The 19,836-nt window shown below is 31.4% G+C and overlaps 1 protein-coding gene across 1 annotated transcript; it reads right to left on the reverse strand.

The window, feature by feature from the left end:
- Positions 1–6,408: 6,408 nt before the first annotated feature.
- Positions 6,409–19,058, reverse strand: LOC133324028 (frequenin-2; the record flags this gene model as incomplete). Its single annotated transcript, XM_061532917.1, has 6 exons — positions 6,409–6,620; positions 7,116–7,204; positions 7,306–7,384; positions 10,775–10,864; positions 18,793–18,841; positions 19,034–19,058. Coding segments are annotated over 6 exons (500 nt in total), but the record flags the coding sequence as incomplete, so codon positions are not given.
- Between the last annotated feature and the right edge of the window lie 778 nt (positions 19,059–19,836).

Here is a 19,836-nt window from a genome sequence, read left to right on the forward strand (position 1 = left end):
CGAAACTGCTTCAGGTAGAAGGTCTTAAAATTATAAAATCCTTTAGTGGTCTAATAGATATAAATATCCAGTGGAAGTTCATGTATCTGTAGAAGGCTTTTAAATAGCCCTTTGTCTACCAAAGACAAGAATATGGTCATTTGTCTATAGAGGTCTGCTGTAGATCTGTAGAATGTCTTATATTTCTAAAACCTGTGGCAGGTATTTCACTTCTTCATGATCTGTTGATGTTGATGGTATTTTGTCTCTAGAAGGCCAATAGAAGGTATTCTATCTCTTAGAAGGTCTTCAAACTATAAAATCCTGTGGAAGCTCCTAAATCTAGAGAAGGCTTCTAGACAGTCCTCTGCTTACAGAAGATCCTTAGAAGATACTTTGTCTATATAGGTTTCATGAAATTTTGCTTGCAGAGGTAGTTCTGTTCAAAGAATACCCCTATTGTTGTAGTAATAATCGGTTAATATTTAGGGGATGAAAAGGACCAAATACGTTATTATACCCTACACAACTATGTTGTCAGGGTATTATAGCTTTGTGCAGCCCCCAAGAGTTTGTAACGCCGCGAAATATTGGTCCTAGACCCACCTTTAAGTATACCGATCGTCATATCAAGACTAGCTGAGTCTATCTAGACATGTGTGTCCGTCCGTCTGTCCATTATAATTTGTAAACACGATACAGGCCACAGTTGTGGACCAATATCAACGAAATGTAGGATGGGTTCTGGTCAATGAAGACCCCTATTGTTTTTGGTGAAGATCGGTTAATAGTTAGGGGATATAATGGACCAAATACTTAATTTTTGTCGGATTTTCTGGGCGGTTCAGAAGCTGCAGTTTTGGTCATAACATCGTAAAATTTGCATGCCTGATTTGATAAAGATCGGTCAATAATTAACGGGTCAAACGGACCCAGACTTCTGTGTGAAAAATTACGAAAATTTTATTCTGGGTCGTATATAGTTGCTCCTGAAGGACATATACCAGAAAAGTTAATCGTATATCCAAGAGGAGTTGTTGACCTTTAAATTGATACCAATTATATGGTTTTATGTACTCTGATGTGGGAGTTATACGAAATTAGGTCAAGGTGACTATGTGCATAGTATTAATATTACTCCATTAGAGAACGCAAATGTCGCGCTGATCGGTTTGAAATTGTACATGAAGTTCCGATTATGGTCAAGGACCACGCCTATAGTTTGCAGTGAAGTTGAGATTTCATTCAGGGAGTGCAATGAACCGAAAACTGTAATTTTTGTTAGATTTTCTAGTCGCTTTAGAGGCAATTATTATATGCAGAACATCACATATTTTACAAGGTGAAGGGGATCTGACCAAATACAATATCACGAAATATTCCCCAGGCTCAGAATATAGAACCACCGAAATGTGCTTTTCGTGGTAGTTGTGTAGGGTATCATATGGTCGGCCCCGTCCCACTATACTGCTCCGCTCACTGGTTTTTGTTTGTTTTTCTGATCCGCCTAGAGGCCACAATTATGACCGAAATATTACGAAAGGGGTCTGACCATAGAATAAGCATAACTGTTTTGTTGATTATCGGTCAATATTTAGCGGGTCAAATGAACCCAGAATTTTGTGTGAAAAAGTACAAAGTTACTATTCTATTGCGTATATGTTTACTCATAAGTAGACCTCGGATTTTTGCATATTTTTTATGCTTTATCCGATTGGACTCAAATTTTGTATTTAGGCGTTTCATGCTTTAAGTGATCGATATTTGGTGTCATGTCAAAAATATGCAAAAAATATGCAAAATATATGCAAAAAATATGCAAAATATATGCAAAAAATATGCAAAATATGCAAAAAATATGCAAAATATGCAAAAAATATGCAAAATATGCAAAAAATATGCAAAATATGCAAAAAATATGCAAAAATATGCAAAATATGCAAAAAATATGCACGGTATGCTAGGTCGATATGCGATAAATATATGCAAAAAATATACAAAATATGCATTGTCGATATCCAAAATATGGAAAATATGCAAAAATATGCAAAATATGCAAAAATATGTGCAAAATATGCAAACATATGCAAAAATATGGAAAATATGTGCAAACATATGCAAAATATGCAAAAATATGCAAAATATGCAAAATATGCAAAATATGCAAAAATATGCAAAATATGCAAAAAATATGCACGGTATGCTAGGTCGATATGCGATAAATATATGCAAAAAATATACAAAATATGCATTGTCGATATGCAAAATATGCAAAAATATGCAAAATATGGAAAATATGCAAAATATGCAAAAATATGTGCAAAATATGCAAACATATGCAAAAATATGTGCAAACATATGCAAAATATGCAAAAATATGCAAAAATATGCAAAATATGCAAAATATGCAAAAATATGCAAAAATATGCAAAATATGCAAAAATATGCAAACATATGCAAAATATGCAAAAATATGCAAAATATGCAAAAATATGCAACATATGCAAAAATATGTGCAAAATATGCAAACATATGCAAAAATATGTGCAAACATATGCAAAATATGCAAAAATATGCAAAAATATGCAAAATATGCAAAATATGCAAAAATATGCAAAAATATGCAAAATATGCAAAAATATGCAAAAATATGCAAACATATGCAAAATATGCAAAAATATGCAAAATATATGCAAAATATGGAAAATATGCAAAAATATGCAAAATATGCAAAATATGTGCAAACATATGCAAAATATGCAAAAATATGCAAAATATGCAAAAATATGCAAAATATGCAAACATATGCAAAATATGCAAAAATATGCAAACATATGCAAAATATGCAAAATATGCAAACATATGCAAAATGTGCAAAAATATGCAAAATATGCAAAAATATGCAAAATATGCAAAATATATGCAAAATATGGAAAATATGCAAAAATATGCAAAATATGCAAAAATATGCAAAATATGGAAAATATGCAAACATATGCAAAATGTGCAAAAATATGCAAAATATGCAAAAATATGCAAAAATATGCAAAAATATGCAAAATATGGAAAATATGCAAACATATGCAAACATATGCAAAATGTGCAAAAATATGCAAAATATGCAAAAATATGCAAAATATATGCAAAATATGCAAAATATGCAAAATATATGCAAAATATGCAAAATGTGCAAAAATATGCAAAATATGCAAAAATATGCAAAATATGCAAAATATATGCAAAATATATGCAAAATATGCAAAATATGCAAAAATATGCAAAAATATGCAAAATATATGCAAAATATGGAAAATATGCAAAAATATGCAAAATATGCAAAAATATGCAAAATATGCAAACATATGCAAAATATGCAAAAATATGCACGGTATGCTAGGTCGCAATATTAAAGCTATAACTTTGAAATTTTGCACATATATTATTATTACTCCTAGGATGTTTGGTATTGGAAATGGGATATATCGGTCCACGTTTTAGTATATCGCCATATAACGGTTATATATGTTTGCATGTTTTATACATATATTTAGCAAATTTTTCATAATGCCCCAAAAATCTGACAGTTGAACCATGAAACGCATACATGCACAATTAGATTTCTATAGGATAAAAATAAAGAAAGCACACAAATTCGAAAACTACTATGAAAAATCTTTTTTTTTTTATTAAAATGGTTGCATATGTGAAATATGTTGCTCATATTTTGCATATTTTTGCCTATATTTTTCATATTTTTTGCATATTTCTCGCATGTCGACCTAGCATACCGTGCATATTTTTTTGTATATTTTGCATATTTTTGCATATTTTGCATATTTTTGCATATTTTGCATATGTTTGCATATTTTGCATATTTTTGCATATTTTGCATATGTTTGCATATGTTTGCATATGTTTGCATATTTTTGCATATTTTTGCATATTTTGCATATATTTGCATATTTTGCATATTTTTGCATTTCTTGCCAATTTTGCATATTTTTGCCAATTTTGCATATGTTTGCATATTTTTGCATATTTTGCATATTTTGCATATATTTGCATATTTTTGCATTTCTTGCCAATTTTGCATATTTTTGCCAATTTTGCATATGTTTGCATATATTTTGCATATTTTTGCATATTTTGCATATTTTTGCATATTTTGCATATGTTTGCATATTTTGCATATTTTGCATATTTTTGCATATTTTTGCATACAACAACAAAACAATATTTTTTGCATATTTTGCATATGTTTGCATATATTTTGCATATTTTTGCATTTTTTGCCAATTTTGCATATTTTTGCCAATTTTGCATATGTTTGCATATTTTTGCATATTTTGCATATTTTTGCATATTTTTGCATATTTTGCATATTTTTGCATATTTTTGCATATTTTGCATATTTTTGCATATTTTGCATATGTTTGCATATTTTTGCATTTTTTGCATATTTTGCGTATTTTGCATATTTTGCATATATTTTGCATATTTTTGCATATTTTTGCACATTTTGCATATTTTGCATATATTTTGCATATTTTTGCATATTTTGCATATTTTGCATATTTTAGCATATATTTTGCATATTTTTGCATATTTTGCCTATATTTTGCATATTTTATGCATATATTTTGCATATTTATTGCATATCGACCTAGCATATTTTGCATATTTTTTGCATATTTTGCATATATTTTGCATATTTTTTGCATATTTTGCATATTTTTTGCATATCTCGTGCATATGCAAAATATGCAAATATGCAAAAAATTAAAAAATATGAACCCTTCAAATAATTCTAAATCCTTTGAAACGAATTTGTGTCCAATCAGAATTTCGATATCTTCATTATTAAAAAAATATGCAAATATGCAAAATCCGAGGTCTACTCATAAGGACTTACAGGTGTCTACGTATTGTGATATTACCAATACCACATTAAAGGGTATACATTTTGAGCTGATGGCTAGGAAATTTAGCATGAGCTTCCGGCTATGGTCAAGGACACCGCCAACAATTTTCGATGATGATAGAATGATATTTCGGGAATGAAAAGAACTGAAAACATTATTTTTGTATGGTTATCTACGCCACAATTACAAGCCGAAAATTTCCATGTAGAACTCGATACAACTGAATCGAACTAATCAATATTTAGCGGGTCAAATGGAGCACAACTTTTTATGTAAATTTTACTCCGGAACATTATTCGGAAAATATGCCGCAGAGGAGGTGTTTCGCAATAGAGATCTACAGAAACATAGAGCTCGATGGTAGTTGTGTAGTGTATCATATGCTTCTACGCAAAGGAGACCTGTAGGTGATTTCCGAAAGACTTCTTCCACAGAAGAACTCTAGAAATAATTTTCTCCGCAGAATAACTTAAACGTTTTCTATTTAAAGAGGAGCTTTCTCCTAGCCCTATCAGATGACTTTTTCCGCAGAACAACCCTAGAAAATTATTTCTTCACACAATAGCTTTAACGTTGGAGACCTTTCACAGTTTTTACTTAAATAAAAGACCTTCTACTATTTATGTAAGAACTGTGAAAGGTCTCCAACTTACAGTAGAGTAGTAGGAGGACTTCTTCCACTGAAGCTCTCTCTGAAGAAGACCCATAAATCGGTTTAAATCCACAAGAGACCTGTAACATTTCTTCAATATACAGTACGCCTTCAAGATGCCTTCTATCTGTTGCATTGTGTTATATATCCATTAAAATTTGTTGCTGTTAGTCCTCCACTCACATTATTTTCAGTTTTTTATATTTAGCATAGAAAAATTATTATCTAACTGTATAAATAAGTCATTCTGTCTGTGTGTATTGTTTGTATTAGTTTCATTGTTGTTTTTGTTTCTCTTGTTTTGCCTGTGTGTATTTATTTTTGGGTGGGTGGTTTAATTTAGTTTTATTTATTTAATAATTATATTTAACGTTATTTTCATTTTTATCATTTTCCTTTATTTATACATGATATTGTTTGTCATTAAGCATTAACTACTGACAGCTGTTTCCCCCTTCACCGAAAAAACAAAAACCATTTCCGGTTATAATGGTGGCTGATACCAATCTATGTTACCCCTACTCCTCCTCCTTCATTGTGTAATGGGCACCTATGATTTGTATTGTTGGTTTTCTTGTTTTATTCTATAAAAAATGTTTAGCATTCTCGTATGTGTGTGTCTAGACATTTTCGTTTTTCTTTTTTAATAATTTTGATTATTTCTTTGTTGTTATTAATGTATTTGTGTTTGGTGTTTGTATGTGTGTGTTTCCTTTGCGGGTTTTTGTTTTGGTTGTAATGTATCTATGTATAATGCATATGTGTGTGTTTGTTGCTGTTTTTTTGGCTTTATTAATTTATTCACTTTAATTGCTTTTTTGTTTTTTTTTAGTTTTCTTTATTAACTTGTTTGTAAATCAGTTTAATTATCTTGCTTAATTAAACTATGACTCTTTTGGTTAATCACCACCTAAACTTAACGCCTGAACTATACGTGGATCAGCTTTACTACCCTCACGGAATTCCTCTAATGTCAAGCGATCATCGTGATTTTTATCCATTTGATCAAAGATTTTATCCACTCGTTTTTGCGGTGTATTCTCATCATCCGTTTGTGGCGTCTGACCCTAAAGTGTAATAATGTGTGGAAAATTTATTAAAAATATAATTTTGAGAGAAACATTTTAAATTATTTTATAAATAAAAAGTTTAATAATTAAAAAAAAATATTTTTTATTATTAGTGGTGTTAGAATTATGTGATTGTTATTGGATTACAGCCATTATGCCTTAATTTTTTACTCGACGAAATTACAGTTTTGTAATTTACATAAAGTGACTGAAGCTCCCTAAATTCATAAAAACTCTTTTTTTTTAAAAAATTCTTCAATATCAATACAATTGACTTTCTCTCAACATTTTTTTTCTGCATTATTACATAACCAACTATATTTCTCTAAACAACCCCTTAAACCCTTTCTTTACCACTTTGCGAAATTACTTATTTTTCCCCAAATAAAAAATTTCAATTAAACAAATTGTCAATTATAAAATTGGTGTGAAGAAGTAAAAAATACTAAAAAAAGTAACCAAAAAAAGTCAACATTCCACCACAATACATACCACCATTTGATAGATGGCATCCACAATATTGTACATTTCCTCTCTTGTGATATAGCCATCATTATCGACATCGTACAACCGAAAAGCCCCTATAATGGAATAAGATAAAAATAACAACAAGAAAAAACATTAAATAACATCGATTAGAAACAGCAAGTCAATACAAAGACATTTTCAACGGTCAACTTACATTGCAACTTCTCATCAAGATTTCCTCTGGATGTAATCGACAGTGCTCTAATGAACTCTTCGAATTCTATCGCTCCATCCTGTTGGGTAAGAAAGAGAGAGAGAGAGAAATAAATGAAACAAATCGTTTTGTATAAAAAACACATTTTTCTTTGAAATATATTTTTTATATGGGAAATGGATTTTTCAATATGTGACTCGAATGTTTAAAACATGTGTGAAGACCTGCCATCTGATGATGGATGTACTCGGATTTTGATAAAGTGTTGTGTGTGGATGACACAACAGATGAAATGGATATATTTTTAAAAGTGCTTGTAGCTAAAGTGCACACATATGATGAGATTGATGCCATGACTGAATCTTAATTCCTTTAATTTTTGGTAATGGACAAAATGTTGATTTTTGGAATTTATTTTGAATATTATTGTAATCTTCTAATCACTTGGAATAATTTCGGGAGCGCAGCGCATTACGTTCCCATACATTTATTACATAGTTTAAGCAATTATTAATTGTATTTTATTTTCTTTATACATGTTTCAGCCTTCAGTACATATACGTGTTAACAATTATACACACAATACGTATACCACGGGGTGTACAGAAAGCATTCAAAATTAAAACGATGAGAAAGAAGAGTTGCTTTTTTTAATATATCTTTAATAAGCGTGGACTTTTTAGATATTTTTTCAACATACAGAATTTCAAGAACACTTAAAATTTTTCAAGAACAATCTAAAACCTGTGGGTCGATTCACTATCAAGTTTAAACAATTCTCAAATCGATAAACTATTATAACGACAAAATAAACAATATTTCAATTCTATAACAGTTTTTTAACAACAATTGTTAAAAATGTTGTTAATAAACAACACCAAAATATTCGAAGTTAATTTATCGACAAATATTTTTCAATATTGAACATGCCTTGTTTTGCTCTGAATTTGTATGTATTTTGTTTTCAAAATGTTCAAAATTAAAAGCTTTTTGAAAGTTTATCGACAATTTGTCTACATTTTTACTGAATAAGATTTTCGTTACTGCAAACGATTTTTTGTGTAGACAAAATTGTCGATTGTCGGATCGTTATAAGTTACTGAATCGACCTACTGAAATTTTTAAAAAATACACAACTATGTTGTCAGGGTATTATAGCTTTGTGCAGCCCCAAAAGTTTGTAACGCCGCGAAATATTGGTCCTAGACCCACCTTTAAGTATACCGATAGTCATATCTCGACTAGCTGAGTCGATCTAGACATGTGTGTCCGTCCGTCCGTCTGTCTGTCCATTATAATTTGTAAACACGATACAGGCCACAGTTATGGACCAATCTTCACGAAATTTTGCATGTACGATGGGTTCTGGCCAATTAAGACCCCTATTGTTTTTGGTAAAGATCCGTTAATATTTAGGGGATGAAATGGACCAAAAACTTTATTTTTGTCTGATTTTCTGGTCGCTCCAGAGACCGCAATTATGGCCCAAACATCTCGAATTTTTAAATGGAGAAGGGGATTGGGCCAAAGAATAAGCATGTTTGTTTTGAATAAGATCGGTCAATATTTAACGGGTCAAATGGACCCTGACTTTTGTGTGAAAAATTACAAAATTTGTATTCTATAGCTTATATATTTACTCCTGGAAGACATAGAGCGAAGAAGTTTATAACATATCCAAGAGGAGTGGTTGACCTTTTAATTGATACCAATTACATCGTCGTATGGACTCGGATGTGGGAATTACACGTAACTGTTTACAGATGCTTACGTATTCTAAAAAGGTAATATAATTTAATAAATCTACGTTTGTCAAAAATTCTAAACAATTGTGTTTTTATTTCTATAAATATAGACCAAACATGCTGATCGCTTTGAAATGTTCCATGAGGTTCCATTTATGGTCAAGGACAACGCCTCTAATTTTAGGTGATGATCAGATAATAATTTTGTGACGAAGTGGACCTAAAACTTATTTTTTTTTGTTTTTTTTTTTTGATTCGACCTATAGGCTACAATTATAAGCCGAACATCACAACACAACCCATGGTGAAGGGAGTATAGACAAGTAATTAGAAGGGATGTACTGAATATCGGTAATATTCGGAAAATATTTCAGGGTAAGAAGAGGTGTTGTTGACCTCTAATCGAGCAAGAGGATACAACTATCACGAAATATTATCCAGGCTAGGAATAAAAATCCGCAGAAAGATAGAGTTCTGTGGTAGTTGTGTAGGGTATCGGATGGTCGGCCCCGTCCGACTATACTGCTCCGCTCACTGGTTTTTAAAGAATATTTATTCAAGGACTACTATGGGTGTGTTTTTTTTAAGAATATTTTTCAGAACTTCTATAGGCATGGATGTCGATTCACTATCAAATTTAAACAATTCTCAAATCGATAAAATATTATAACGACAAAATAAACAATATTTCAATTCTATAACAGTGTTTAACAACAATAGTTAAAAATGTTTTTTTTCAACACCAAAATATTCGAAATTAACTTATAAAAAATATTTTTGAATATTGAACATGATTTGTATATATATATATATATATATATATATGTATTTTGTTTTCAAAATGTTCAAAAATAAAAGCTTTTTGAAAGTTTATCGACAATTTGTCTACATTTTTACAGAATAACTTTTTCGTTACTGCAAACGATTTTATGTGTAGACAAAATATTTGTAGGTATGTATAAGTTACTGAATTTACCTACTGGAAAGAATATTTTACAAGGACTACCATAGGAGTGGATTTTTTTAAAATATATTTTTTAAAGGACTAATGTGAGTGTGGGTTTTATAATGTAATTTTTTTTTTGTATGACATTTTTTAAAGAATATATATTTTCATTAAAAATATGAAAAAAGGGCGTAGATTACAAAAAATATATATATATATATATATATATATATATATATTTAAGAACTACTAAAGGCGTGGATTTTCTATAGGATATTATACTTTAGGCATGGATTGTTTTAAATAGTTTTTCAAAGACAGTTATATTCACGGATTGTTTTAAGGAATATACAAGGATATTTGTAGGTATGTATTGTTCGAATTTACTTAAAAGATATTCTTCAAGGACTAATATTGGCGTGAATTTATTTTAAAGATATTTTCAATGACTAATGTGAGTGTGGGTTTTATAATGTAATTAATTTCCTTTTGTATGACATTTTAGCGAGAATATATTGGAGAATATATTTCCGATTAAAAATATGAAAAAAGGAAAAGCGTAGATAGTAAAAATGTCGTATTTTAAATACATCTATCAAAAAGCTGAAAGATATTATTTTTTTAATAGAACTATTTTTTAGAAAGTAAGCTAAGTAAGTTTGTTAAAGTTTTTTTAAAATGTTTCAATTTCGTTTTTAATCCATGTCTGATATCTATTCTGTTCTAAGTTGTGTGTATGACAAAATATGTTTTGAATTGTTAAAAATTATATACTTACATTATTTTCATCAAATACCCGAAATACTAATGAGGCAAATTTACTGGGATCACCTTGGGGAAAGAACTGTTTGTAGATTTTTATAAAACCCTGAAAACAGAAACACCAACAAAGTTGGCAATAGAAATTTTTAGCAAAACACTTAAAACAACATTGTAAAGTATATAACAAGCAAATAATTATATTCTACAAAGCAATGCTAAAAAACTACAAAAGGCAAATAAAACTAAACGAAATTGCACATAAAAAGAATAAGAAACACTTTAATGACAACTTTCAAAATACAAAGTAGCATAAATATATTCTAAAGAGGGAATAATGGAGAGTTTTCTTTTTAGTTTTTAACAAAATTGAATAACGACAAAAGCAAAATCTCTTTTAGGGGACTTTTTTACATGAAGTATACATGGATTTAAACTATATTAAAAAGTTAATGTAGATTAGATTATGAATTATTTGAATGCGATTTTAAGACGATTGAAAATTGCTGAATTACTACTTAAAATCGGGTAAGGTAAATTGTAAGTAAAACCAGTGAGCGTTGCAGTATAGTCGGGCGGGCCGACCATACGATCCTACACAACCCCGGAACTCTAACTTTCTGCGGATTCCGAGCCTGGCCAATATTTCGTGATATTTGCACCCTCTTGCCCAATTAGAGGTCAACAGCACCACTCCCTTACACTGACATATATTCCGAATATTACAAATATTCAGTACAGCTGTTTAATTAATTGAAGGATTACGTCTACTGAGCTAGTAGAGAGCATACCAACACAAATTGTAATAAAAAGGTAATATTGTTTACGACAATAAAACGCCAATATTCTATTGGACAAATTCTAATATAATTGTGTTTTACTTTTATCTGGGTATTTCTTTTCATATTCCCCATTTAAAAAACAGCCCTTCTAATTATTTGTCCAGATTCCCTTCACCGTGAGTTGTGTTGTGATGCTGGGCATATAATTGTGGCCTATAGATCGACTCAAAAATATACAAAAAATTAAGTTTTCAAAGCACTTCATCCCAATATTATTACCTGATCATCACCGAAAATTATAGCCATTGTCCTTGACCATAACTGGAATCTCAATCTATTGTGGTAATATCTCAGTATGTAAGTGTAACTCCCACATATGAGTATATACGACTAAGGTTTATCCACTCTTCTTGGATAAACCTTAAACTTCTCGGGTCTATGCACTTCAGGGTAAATATATACGCCGTAGAGTACAAAATTTGTATTTTTAACACAAAATTCCGGGTCCATTTGACCCGCTAAATACTGACCAATCTTTATCAAGACAGACATGCTTATTCTTTAGCCCGATCCCGTTCTCCATGTAAAATTTCGCCATGTTTGGGTCATAATTTCGCCCTCTGGAGCGACCAAAAAACTGACAAAAATTAAGTATTTCGTCCATTTCATTCCCTATATATTCACGATCTTTCTCAAAAACAATAGGGGACTTCATTGACCAGAACCCATCCTACAACCAAAATTTCGTGAAGATTGTTCCATAAATGTGGCCTGTATCGTGTTTACAAATTATAATGGACAGACGGACGGACGGACGGACACACATGTCTAGATAGGCTCAGCTAGTCGAGATTAACGATTGGTATACTTAAATGTGGGTGTAGGACCAATATTTCGCGGCGTTACAAACTTTTGGGGCTGCACAAAGCTATAATACCCTAACAACATAGTTGTGTAGGGTATAATTACATATCATATGACCAAAGCGTTGCGTTTTTGTGGCTCGTTACTGTAGGTCCATGATCGAACATCGTCAATATTAAGGTCACACCAATTTCCGGTGTTTTGAAGGTTTAAACTGCTTTCTCACATAAAAGTGAGTTATTTGGTATTTAGGGTACAAGCGGGGAGAAAAATGTATATGCCGCTATATAGGCCTATATTTTGACTAGTCCCAATATTTTCCATTTTTGATGTTTGCAAAGTTTTAGTAATATTTTTTACAAAAATTGCTTTAATTTTCCAGGACGGATTACCAGAGAATAAAAAGGTTATTTCCATATTTTAACATACGACATATACAATAGCCCCATATAATTTAGGAAATGTTAACATTCTTAGCCCACTTTACAATGACATACCCCATATAAAGGTTCTGACTAATTTAAGGAAATTCGAATGCCCTCCACAGGATGGAATGTTTTCTATTATGTAGTTTTAAGTTAATATCATCTTGAGTTTTTCATTTAGTAATGTGTGTAGCATAGCAACAAAAAATTTCATGTATCCCAGTTTACATGCCGTTAGTTAAAGCTGCCAAGCATTCCTTTGACACATGCCAACATTAACACATGCTTTGTTGGCTTTTAAACCAACTTAATTAATGTGGTTATTTGTGAATTCAGAGACAAATTGGATTTGAATATGTCAATAAATGAGGGATTTTGGTTTGTAAAAGATAAACAAACTAACAAACACTGACATATACAAACACACACAACCAAATGCAATGACACTTTAAAGGAATTGCAACCATGTTCTCAGACTACAAACAACCAAGTAAAATGCCAAAGGACATGTATGCGAAGATACAACCATTGAACTTTCATGTATTCAAGCATATAAAAACGATTTCTATATGCATGATTGCGAGGACTGTTATGAATGCATGAATTGAAATTTGAAAGCAAATATCGAAGTGAAAAACTGTTAAACAAGACGACAGTAGGAAAGCAAATAATATTGCCACTAAGTATTCATTGGCAAGTACTGGCATTCATCTTAATAATCAAAAATAGAAAAAAAACAGCACCAACAACCAATGAAATGAAGTGTTCAAAGCAAATGCTTTAACAACATCCGGCAAATATCACTTCATCTGTTCGTAAAGTGTCTGCAGACAATACATTCATTTTTTGTGTGTGAGCAACTACCCTCTTCAAAGCTAGGAACTTCTGTTTATTCTACAAGTCAAATTCCAAGAGTGTACTGTTTTTAGTTTTTGCACTTTGTTTTCATTTTTCCTGTACGGCAATGTTGCATTTGCCATTTGCATAACATAAATGTCTGAAATTATACAAAACCTAAGAAACAAGAAAGAGAAACAACTTCCAATACCATTGCTTGTGTGTGTACTTGTCTTGAATAAATTTTCACCAAATAATGAATATTCCAGGATGTACCGAGAAAGACGGCAGTAGCAGTACCGGTATATTCATTTGAAATGCAGTAATTGTGTTTCCTTTTGGATGTTTCTTATTCGGTACAGATGAATAGTCTTGTTGTTGTTACTGTTCGGTGAAATGAATTCTTTGCATGTGTTAGAAGTGAATATTAAATGCGCAATGAAATGAAATGAGTAGTGCACATAGTTCTTGATTAAATTGTATCGGACTTGAGGTGTGTTATTTTCCTAGAAAGGCAATATCTTGCTTTTTGGTATTCTAATTTAATCTTGTTTGCTTATCTCGATTTATTATGCTATTGGCAAAGAAGAGCAAAAAGGAGAATTTCGTAAAGGAAAGAACATAATTGAGAATAATTTATCAATCAATCAACCTGTTCAAGATAATAAATTTGAAGATGTTTTCTCATTTCTGACTTGTTCGTATGCAGCATGGTTGTAGAAGTGTTAAGTACCGAAAAAAGCCTACGTAATATGAAAACCATGTGTCGTATTATTAATTTGATACAGACAGTTTTGAAAATGTAATAATCATACGCACCCGGTATATGATATTATTCAATCGAAACTTCTTTAAAATATGTGATTAACAGATGTTCGTTTTTTCTCTTATCGTCAGTCGATTTTTGTGGCGAATTCAGAATTACGCTCACATACTCCCTCTCAATTTTGTTCCGTACAACATTGGTTTAGAGCCTGGTTCGGCAACTTATATACAAGCATTATGTCAATTCATTTCTTATTCTTTAAGTCTCCAGGTACTTATATACAAAGGTACAAGTCTTCAATTTAATGCACGTCTATTTCCCAGCCGGTAGAAAAAAAAAAAATAATAATAATAAAATAAAATCGAGAACAGGGGGTCCCTTAATTCGCTTCAACTTAAATGTACAGAAGTTCGAGGAGTCGAACTTGATCAGGTAAGGAAAACCTATTACGCTTTTCAAAGTTTCGATAAAATTGGATAATCGGTTCGCTTAAAACTGTTGACTCTTGGATTGGATTAACAAATTTTCAAAATTATGAACCTTCGTGGGGGAGGTAATACATGTAATGAAACGATGGTTGCCATCTTCGTACTAATTTTAGAGTTGGTAACATTACGATGTCATTGTAAATTTTGAAACGTTGTGGGAGAGATACACGAATGAGTGGACCAATGGGTCCCATCTTCGGACTTCATCTAGAATTGGTATAAATAATACCATGTGTAAAGTTTGGTTAGAACAGGATAGTCCGTTAGCATGATATTACAATCTTAATTGTTTCAACATTGTCTGTAAAGTGGGGCACACACCTCAAACATGTGCGTTCGATCGGTGTGAAGCTCCTAGCCCACACACGTCAAACGGATCCATTAAACTTCATTTCATATTTATTTTTGAAGCGTGAAGATGGACCGCGATAGTGATGACGGAAAAAAGACGTAATATTTTTATTTAATATAAATGTATTAAATACTTTTATTTTATTCCGGGGAAAACATTTTTATTTGCCACACAGTAGAATATGTGTAAAAACATCAAAAAATCTTCCAAATACATATGTATTGCATTTATCCGCTGATCCGCACTCCACGAAATTTCTCAACAAATGAGAAAATATCCACACACCAGGCCACAGACGTCAAACATGTGCGCGTCGCACAACGAAAAATTAAAAATTTTTAATTTCTTTTGATCGGTGTGCGCACCGGCAAATTGGTGTGAACACCGTACCACACACGTCAAACATTGCTTCGATTCACACCGATCGAACGCACATGTTTGACGTGTGTGGGCCACTTAACGGATTTGAACCAAAGAAACATGGGTCTAAAACCAATATTTGGATGATGCTCATAAGCTGAAGGTATAAAAAAGTTTGTAGTTGGAAAGTTAGGCTTAATGACAGATTTTTTTAAGGATAACCAAGGATACTTGTCCAGATTCTCCTCATCGTATGTTGTGATGTTCGGCTTTCAATTGCAGCCTATAGATCGACTCGAAAAAACACAAAAAAAAAATAAGTTTTCGGTCCACTTTATCCCAATATTATTATACACCATAGGATACAAATTTTGTAATTTTTCACCCCAATGTCAGGGTCCATTTAACCCGCTAAATATTGACCGATCTTTATCAAAACAGGCATGCTTATTCTTTAGTCTGATCTCCATGCAAAACATTCGCGATGTTTGGGCCATAATCAGAAAATCAGACAAAAATAAAGTCTTTGGCCCATTTCATCCCCTAAATATTAACCGATCTTTACCAAAAACAATAGGGTTATTTATTGGACAGAACAGGCATGCTTATTCTTTGGTCTGATCCCCCTCTCCATGCAAAAATTCGCGATGTTTGGGCCATAATCAGAAAACCAGACGAAAATAAAGTCTTTGGTCCATTTCATCCCCTAAATATTAACCAAACACAATATTGTTATTTATTGGCCAGAACATTTCGTGAAGATTGGTCCATAACTATGGCTTGTATCGTGTTTAGAAATTATAACGGACGGACGAACACACATGTCTAGATCGGCTCAGCTAGTCGAGATATGACGATCGGTATAGGACCAATATTTCTCGGCGTTACAATCTCTTGAGGCTAAATAAAGCTATAATACACTGACAGCATAGTTGTGTAGGATATAGATATTAACTTTATAAAAAAAATATATAGGCTTGGTAAACAAATAAGTTGTGCAAGATTCAATTCATATTGAATAGTCCGTTCGCATGATATTAAAGTATTAATTTTCATGAAAATTTTGACGATTTGTACCGAAGTTCCCAATCTTCGATCTTGAAGATACATTGCGATGTGCAAAGTGTGGATGAAATGGATTACTCCCTTCAAGAGTTATCGTGCGCACTAGCCAGCCAGACAGGCTTACATGGAGACGGACGAACATTTGTAAATCGGCAACAAATTGTTTGAAACAGATTTGGCCTAAAAAACATGGAGTATAAAACTAATATTTCAATTTTGTAGTCGGAAAACATTTTTTTCTGTAAAAAAGAGGATAAATGTTTTTAATAGAAAAATCTGTCATGATATAATTCTAATAATGAAATCAGAGTTCAGATTACTTGTATATTTGAGTTTTTGAGAAATATATTCAAAAAAATCAACAAATTACTCCTTCTCCATAGAACATTTTTCTGTAGAATGTTCGCAGTGGCTTGAGAACAGAGGGTTGTGTCTACGACCAATATTTGGAGGTTTCACAAACACTTCCGAGGTTTCACAAACACAAAATTATAAAGGGTAAACATAGTTGTAAAGGTTTTTTGTTTTACTTTTAATATTTATTTAAAAAATATATTTTAATGATATTCCATATGCTGCATATTCGGAATGCTGAAATTTTTAAAAATATTTCCAAGTTTCTGTAATTTGGTATTTCTCTTTCTCAGGGAATGAAACCTCATCCTGCACCTACATACTTTACGAAAACGTTTCATTGGGGTCGATATGGTAACATAAAAAGATTGCGCTGTACATTTGGGTTTGAAAAGTTTTTTTAAAGAAGCTATTAATAGCTTCAAGAATATCCCAACAAAAAACTAAGGGAACTGATAATTTGGTGAAACTATTCTTCCCTGCCTTACCCCTCGGCGGACAATGTCGTACATTCCTCACTAATAAATAGTTGTTTTTTATAAAAACAACCTAAATACTATTTTGCAAAAACAAAATAGTTTTGTACACCCCTAAAACCCTTATTTTTTACATCATTTACAATCCGGAATGCAAAAAAGCAGTTACTTCAGTTGGAGATATTCAACATATCGGAAAATAAGGAGGGCCTTTTAGAGAGCATATATCCAAACGATGACTGATATATGGCTAATGCATTACCAAACATTATAGGTGTGGTAGCAATGGATTTTGAACTTCAACCTTATGCGCCTTAAGTTGAAGGTTATGACAATCTGATCCGCGATCAACATCTGTATGATATTATCATGAATTTCTGATTTATGCCAAACGTAACAAATATACTTTTTTTGCTTATGTTCGGTTAATATCACTGTGTGATAACGCTTTGGGGGTGGAAAATACCTATTATGGATGAAAGATCTTGGTGAGTGGGCGACCCTAAAACACATGAAGATATTCATCAATATCTTGATTTGTATTTTGTATTTCTTGGGATGACATTTCTAACTCGATTTATTGTGGATCCTATTCGCCTTATTTTTTGAATCGGACGCCAATTATCACAACATGAAAATTTTCATCTTCTAACGTTCGTCTTTTTAAATCGATTTCTTGTGTGTTCTATTCACCCTCAATTTATTGAACCGTACACCAATTACGACAACATGCGATTTTTCATCTTCACAATCAAACCTATCACCAAGGCCTTCCATTGCCAATTTCAACCACCCAGACCAAGACCTCGATATGGTCCCACAGTGTATTTAGTGTATCAAATTAACCAACAAAATTATTGTTGCAATTATTACTAAAATATCGTTCACCTAGAACGTAAAAAAATAAATGTGTGTCTGTTTTTGAAATTGCCTCGAAATAGTGTCATTTAATACTCGAATAAAGGAAATTCAAAACAATAATTATATACTTTGCAATTAAACAAGAATACTATCCTTTAAAAAGTACAACAGTGTCATTCATTCAAGACAATACAATGACTGATAGTTGTATAAAAGTATTCAATATTTATTAACAATTATAAAAATAGCAATTCAAAAACGTTCACATAAAACTAAAAAGGCAGATAAATATTTTGTTCTTTAAAGAAAAAAAAAACTTCAAAGCTAGGCAATACAAACATAAAACAAAGAACTAAAAATACAAACAAACAACAACCATTGGCAATGACAACAACAGGAATACTTACTTGTTCGGTGAGTAAACCATTCGGACAGTCTTTTAGAAAACCTTTGTGCCTAAACGAAATAATAAATGTAAAAGAAGAAGAAGAAGGATACAATACAGTACGTCCAAGAATAATTAAATCAATTTTTGACAGGGGTTATTTTCTATTGAAAACCTATTTTAAAAAGCTTTCAATTAGTGTCTCAAATTTCCACTTAAATGTGAATTAAATTATGTTCCACTGAACAAAAATTTTCACTTACCATTGTCTAATCTCTTTTTCGGTGACTGTAACGAAAGAGAAAAGAAGAAGAAGACGATGAGCGAGATAAATTTAAATTCATTTAATGCTAAAATTTGTTTACTTTGTTTCGACAGTTCTGCACTAAAGCATAACAACCGAGAAAACATCAAAAGAATGTGGTGGGAAAAAAGGGATAGAGGGGATTTCGTTGACAATAAAAGGATACAAAACAACAGCTAAATCTTTCTGTGAAAAAGTAAACAACATTTGGATTTCAAACCACAGGGTTTTTGCTTATAATATTGCTGTTGTTGTTATTGTTTTGTTGTCGCCACTTCAGTTTTCATGTCCTTCGTTGTGTATTTGCACAAATTCTTCAACAGCTTAAATCTCAATAAGTGTAATTTTTCATCCAGGCGTACAACAACTGTTTGTTATTCTTAGTTGTTGTTATTGTTGTTATTTTCTTTTATGCTCTTCTTTTTCTGTGATGTTTACTAAATCAAACAACAATTGTTATAACAACAATATGAGATTTGAATAACAAATATGTATATAGAGAGAGGACGATTTTTATCAAGGATTCGTCATTGTCATCAAAATTATCCACTGGAATTATTTTGAAATACTTGGAAAAGAAGTATGTATGTACTCGGGTAAAGTATGTGTATGCAAGATTAGAATCATTTTTGTTTTGTTTGTACAACTTAATAATGCTAATGTATTATTTGATTAGGTTTACCAATTGTTTGAATATAGAAAACTGTTTTAATTACATGGTAAATATGCACCATGACATTTTTATTTAAATTGAGCGATATA

The sequence above is a fragment of the Musca vetustissima genome, unplaced genomic scaffold (assembly GCF_032173495.1).
Source record: "Musca vetustissima isolate MV318-11 ecotype Yass unplaced genomic scaffold, APGP_CSIRO_Mvet_v1 utg6251, whole genome shotgun sequence".
Taxonomy (NCBI): domain Eukaryota; kingdom Metazoa; phylum Arthropoda; class Insecta; order Diptera; family Muscidae; genus Musca; species Musca vetustissima.